Raw genomic sequence first — 6,453 nt, forward strand, 5'->3', positions numbered from 1 at the left:
ACAATTTCCACCCCACCATCAACCTCAGCCTGGAACAATCCACACAAGAGATCACTTCCTGGACACTACAGTGCAAATAAGTGATGGTCACATAAACACCACCATATACCGGAAGCCTACTTACTGCTATACAGTACTTACCTACATGCCTCCAGCTTTCATCCAGACCACATCACACGATCCATTGTCTACAGTCAAGCTCTAAGATACAACTGCATTTGCTCCAATCCCGCAGACAGAGACAAACACCTAAGGATCTCTATCAAGCATTCTTAAAACTACAATACCCACCTGGGGAAGTGAAGAAACAGATTGACAGAGCCAGAAGGGTACCCAGAAGTCACCTACTACAGGACAGGACCAACAAAGAAAGTAACAGAATGCCACTAGCCGTCACTTTCAGCCCCCAACTAAAACTTCTCCAGCTCATCATCAAGGATCTCCAACCTATCCTGAAGGACGATCCCTCACTCTCACAGACCTTAGGAGACAGGCCAGTCCTCACTTACAGACAGCCCCCTACGTGAAGCAAATACTCACCAGCAACTACACATCACACAACAAAAACACTAGCCCAGGAACCTATCCCTGCAACAAACGCCGTTGCCAACTCTGTCCGCATATCTATTCAAGGGACACCATCATAGGACCTAACCACATCAGCCATACCAGCAGGGGCTCATTCACCTGCACATCTACCAATGTGATATATGCCATCATATGCTGCCCCTCTGCCATGTACATTGGCCAAACTGGACAGTCTCTATGCAAAAGAATAAATGGACACAAATCATACGTCAAGAATTATAACATTCAAAAACCAGTCGGAAAAAACTTCAGTCTCCCTAGACACTCAATAACAGACTTAAAAGTGGCAATTCTTCAACAAAAAAACTTCAAAAACAGACTCCAACAAGAAACTGCAGAACTGGAATTAATTTGCAAACAGGACACCATCAAATTAGGCCTGAATAAAGACTGGGAGGGGATGGGTCACTACAAAAACTAATTTTCCCATACTGATTTCCCCGTACTGTTACTCACACCTTCTTGTCAACTGTTTGAAATGGGCCACCCTCATTACATTGGCCTTATTACCACTACAAAAGTGATTTTTCTTCCCTTGGTATTCTACTGTTGAGTATAGCCCACTTCCACTTTAACTGAATTATCTTATTAGCACTGACCCCCCCCACTTCATAAGGCAACTCACATTTTCATGTACTGTGTATATATACCTGCCTACTGTATTTTCCACTCCATGCATCTGATGAAGTGGGTTTTAGCCCACAAAAGCTTATGCCCAAATACATTTGTAAGGTGCCACAAGTACTCCTCGTTGTTTTTGCTAATCTTAACTCAGTCTCCTTTTGGCGATATCTCAACAAGTCCCTGTGAGAGATTATAGGGTTGTACCTTTCCCAGGCAGTGTGGAAAGTACACAACAGTAGTCAGGGGAAACACTTAGGCCTCATGTTCGCTGTAATCAAGATCACATGTAGGTCAGAATTAGTGAACGTGAGCTAACTAGGCATGACCTTCACTCAACCAATTCACCTACTCCAGACTAAGCACCAAAGAGTTGCTCAATATCAACAGCTATTCAATCCTTGTCCACGTTATTCTTTCTTGGACTTAGGTTAGCCTCAACTGAGGGTCATGGTGCACTGTGAAGTGTGCCATCACACTGCTAGAATGCTTCAGGGAAATAGCACAGCACAGCGGATACATGTTACTGTATGAATGCCAGTGTAGATATGGGTTTTGGGCTGGGCACTGAGAATATGCAAGAGTTAGATGGGGGTGAAGCACTCTTACATTCCCCTATTTCTTGATATGCCCAATGGAATGTCAACTTCCAGAGGTCGCAGTCATTCCAGTGGTCCTAAAACACTACAGACATTAGAAACTCTTCATGCACACTTCGATTTTTGTGCCAAGAAGGGCCATTGTGCTCATCCAGTTTGATCTCCTCAATATCACAACAAAAAAAAAAAAAAAAAAAGGATCCCCGATTCCTCTAGCTGCAGCTGTTCCTCTGCTCAGATGGCAGTTTGATATCTAGCAACTTGCTGCAACTAATTCCTGCATCAATACAACTATGTCTAATACAGTAAGAAGCATCTGACGAATGACAATACTGTGTTGAGCACAAACACCACAAAAAATTGCAGATTTTGTGGACAAGTACAGTATGGTTTTGTCAAACTGCCTATTGCCAACTGCAAGGGGGCAGAGTTAAGGTTGTGTGGGGGTATGGTGTGGAAGACTAACTCTTTTACGCAATTTCCGTAAGTTTAAGGATAGGCACACTTGACATTCTCCTTGAGTCAACAGCTGAGCCTGTAAATTCCTGTATGTACACACACACACACACACACACACACACACACTCTTTTTCTCCTCCCCCACCCTCGCCCCCACTCCTGGGATCTGGAGCTAACAGCTTGCTGACATTTTTTACTTTCTAAACAGCTGACGTGATTTAGCCTGACCTTTCAAAAATATTTAACTATAGCCACACCTGGAAAATTTCAGCCCCAAAGACAGAGGTTTCAGAAGATAATGAGCATATGAAGCTAAGGAATGGATACTGTTTTGCAGCTGCCTTGTCTTAAATTTATACAGCTCGGTTTGCCATGAAGGATTTCAAACTCCTTTACAAATCTGGGCTTTCTTCGGAAATCTCCCATCCAGCAGTGACCCAGCTTAGCTTCAAAGAGATGACAAGATCACCATGCAAGATAGAATGACCCCAGAGTCAAAGGGTTTATCAATTACCATTACGATTCTTACAGTTGGTTATAAGATTAAAACCCACATCAAATGTGAACAGATCAAATGGAGTCTGACACTTGACTATTAACTGGATTTAAGCAAAAGTCTCCCACAGTGGCAAAATATTATCCATAACGCTTATGTCAGAATTACACCACCTGTTTTTCTCTCTCTCCAAATACCTTTATTAACTCTTACTAACTGTCATAAGAGTTGATTTTCAAACAGTTAGTATATTCAACAGTTATTAAATGATTAAAATCTCTTCAAATTGAAGTGATACTAAACACAATGAGGGTATCAAAGTGTTAAATTTAAACACTGACTTAGTAATGACTGATGCACAGAGTCTAATTAATAAAATAATGCTTAATATGTTACACATAGCAGCAGACAAAAGATTTAGCAGAGCAGCTCTGTGGACTGGGAATATTGAAGTATGGGGGCAACAAGTAGAATCAGCATGTTATTTACATCAACAGGCACACAGTCATATTAATCAATAAAAAAATCACATCATTAAAGCAATGTTTCTACAATACTGTATCTATAAGTAATTGCTCATATATCTATTGGGAGCAGTATGAAGATAGTCTTAACATAAACAAAGGCACAGAGAATCCTTTTCACAAAAGGATAATTGACTTTGTTGTTAACAGGCCAAAGCAATAGGCATCTGCTTGTAGACTGAAAAATACATTCTTTAAAAAAAATTATATATATATATTATATATAATGGAATCTCTGATTTCCATGTTCAGGCTAAGGTAAGTGTTAAATCTCTACCTTGCTTTGGAATGCATGCTGCATACACTACCCGCCATCTCCTGCACACTCCCTAAGGAAATACACAAATGTTTGTACAGCTTTCCTTTTCCTCTACCCAGCTGCAAATGTTTAAAGGGGAAAATCTTTTTAAAAAAGGTAATTTCAAATGAACCTTTAATCTCAGCTTCATACAGAGAAATGAGCCAGCCATTTGATTCAAGTATACTTTGTCAATGTTTTCTCCCTTACTGAAGTGTTGCTAAGCTATAGTGTTATGTGATATTCAAAGATTTCTATAGGCACACTGGCCCTTTGTTCCGCATGGCAACAGAATTGTTTTGATTAAATATAAAATAATCTGTGAAATCTAGCATTGGTTATTTTAAAATTACCAATACAAGTAATAAATGTGCCTTTTCTCTAAAATAATTTTTAATCTATGGTAAAGGATACAAAACCTAATAAAGGCTATATTTTTTGCCTCACTGAGGATAGCTGAATCAACAAAAAATGAGAGTTTTTACTAAATACTAAACCAATTAGATCAGAAATGCTTTATAATACCACTTTGAAGCATTTTCTGATAACATTTTAAGCCACTGTGTGTTTCATACATAAAGTATACACATACAATCATCTGTTTTCAGCTATCTTCCATTAAATAGGTGAAGTACCTTAAACAGTAACACAACTTGCTTTTTGTAAAGGTATTGTGTAAAACCAAAAATACCTAAAAAAGGAAACAAAGCTATCACTACAACATTCTCAAGCAATTCCACATTATAAACACATTTTTAAAGTAAATATTAAAATTTAACTGGTCAGTAAAAAGGTATTGTCCATTCTGCACAGAGTAATTCAAAATGCTATTTTTAAATAATTTAAACCTACTAGACTTCAAAGAAAATAATTAAAACAGCTTTTACATCTGTACTCTTCCCTTACACAGTTAAATGCAAATTCTCCTTACAGCCATACTCCTGATATCTCACTGCATACATAGCTGATACGCCACCTACTGCAAAACTGAGCTGACAATCCATGCAATGCTAGCAGCACTTCCATTCCATCACCGTGCTGGAGCTGAATAAAGGTGCTTTTAAAATATCTCTTTTCAAGCACACAAGAACAAGGCAAGATAGCTCTCTTTTTAACTTGGCTTTAAGAATGGAGCGAAAAATAAACAGAAGAGAAAAGGAACATGAAGAAAAGCACAACTCCTCTGAGGGTACTGAGGAAGGCAAGAACTGTAAAATGCCTCTGATTACCCTCAATGTTGGTGGATACCTGTACATTACACAAAAACAAACACTAACCAAGTACCCAGACTCTTTTCTTGAAGGTGTGGTAAATGGAAAAATTCTCTGTCCATTTGATGCAGATGGCCATTATTTCATAGACAGAGATGGACTCCTTTTCAGGCACATTCTGAACTTCCTACGAAATGGAGAACTTCTTCTACCAGAGGGGTTTCGAGAAAATCAACTTTTGGCACAAGAAGCAGATTTTTTTCAGCTTAAGATGTTAGCTGATGCAGTGAAATCAAGGTGGGAGAAAGAACAGCTAGCGTCCAGAGAGACGACTTTCCTGGAAATAACTGACAGCCACGACCGTTCACAAGGTCTTAGGATCTTTTGTAATGCTCCTGATTTCATAGCAAAAATCAAATCTCGCATTGTTCTGGTGTCAAAAAGCAGGCTGGATGGATTTCCAGAGGAGTTTTCAATATCTTCAAATATTATTCAATTCAAATACTTCATAAAGTCAGAAAATGGTACACGACTTGTACTGAAGGAAGACAACACCTTTGTCTGCACCCTGGAAACTCTTAAGTTTGAGGCTATAATGATGGCTTTAAAATGTGGATTTAGACTGCTGACCAGTCTGGATTGTTCCAAAGGGTCAATTGTTCACAGCGATGCACTTCATTTTATCAAGTAATTACTTCTATCACCAGACAAAGGCAACAAGCATGCAGCCAGTAAACCTCATTAAACTACAGCATCCAGACATCACAAATAATGTATCTAACTAGCCCTGTACCACAGAGCTCTGCTGCTAATGAATTAATGTGAGCTAATGGTATGTAAATTCCATAATGACATTCATCTCTGGGTTATTTAGGCTGAACAAGTATCTTATGTTTAAATTTAATAAAAATGATCTGCTAAATATTGTAAATACAGATCGAATGCTGCTGCTATTTGCATATATTTTTCCTTCATGTTGTCTTTCACCCAGAGAGTCTAGCTGAAATGTTTTGTGTACTTGATTAACATGCATACACCTTATTGTTCAGTTGAACAGTGGTGAAAGTATTTTCATATAATATGCAAGCTTGAAACATGTTTTGCTTATGACAAAATTCGCACTGGATTTTAACTGGAATAAAACATTTTGAGTGTTCATTAGAGTTTCTGCAAATCTATTCAAAGCTGAATTATACTGAAATTACAACAATATAAGACTGCAAAAGGCTGTAAAAGCTATCAGTTTGATTTTAAATTAAACAGATCATTTCAGAGCTCGTGTATTTAAATCATCAAATTTACAGCTACATCACTCATTTGCTGAGAATCCCTGAAAAAAATGCCTCCAATAACAAAAGCCAAATAATGCTAGTATAATTTACTTTACTTTTTATTACAGGAAATATGTGAATGCATAAAGGTAGGTAGAGAACTAGATATATTTCAAAAGTATCTATTTTGAATGGTTGATTCAAAGGTTTTGCATAAAATTTAATGTAACAGGTTTTCAATTACACATTAGATTCAAATTTTGAAGTTGACATTCTCCACTTGTCGTTGCTGTTCATAAAGAGTGGCAAATTAACAGATCTATTGCTTTGTATAATGTATTACTAACCAGTAAGTGGAACTTTGAATTCTGAATAGATCGCCTGCT

The 6,453-nt window shown here is 37.9% G+C and overlaps 1 protein-coding gene across 1 annotated transcript; it reads left to right on the forward strand.

Annotated features, from left to right (window-relative positions):
- Positions 1 to 4,629: 4,629 nt before the first annotated feature.
- Positions 4,630 to 5,804, forward strand: LOC113408421 (BTB/POZ domain-containing protein KCTD4). The gene has a single exon (XM_026661854.1). It carries the CDS (start codon positions 4,714 to 4,716, stop codon positions 5,485 to 5,487), a length of 774 nt encoding a protein of 257 aa, XP_026517639.1. The 5' UTR covers positions 4,630 to 4,713; the 3' UTR covers positions 5,488 to 5,804.
- Positions 5,805 to 6,453: the final 649 nt, after the last annotated feature.

This window comes from Terrapene carolina, unplaced genomic scaffold (assembly GCF_002925995.2).
Source record: "Terrapene carolina triunguis isolate 2854851 unplaced genomic scaffold, T_m_triunguis-2.0 Scaffold17, whole genome shotgun sequence".
Classification (NCBI taxonomy): domain Eukaryota; kingdom Metazoa; phylum Chordata; order Testudines; family Emydidae; genus Terrapene; species Terrapene triunguis.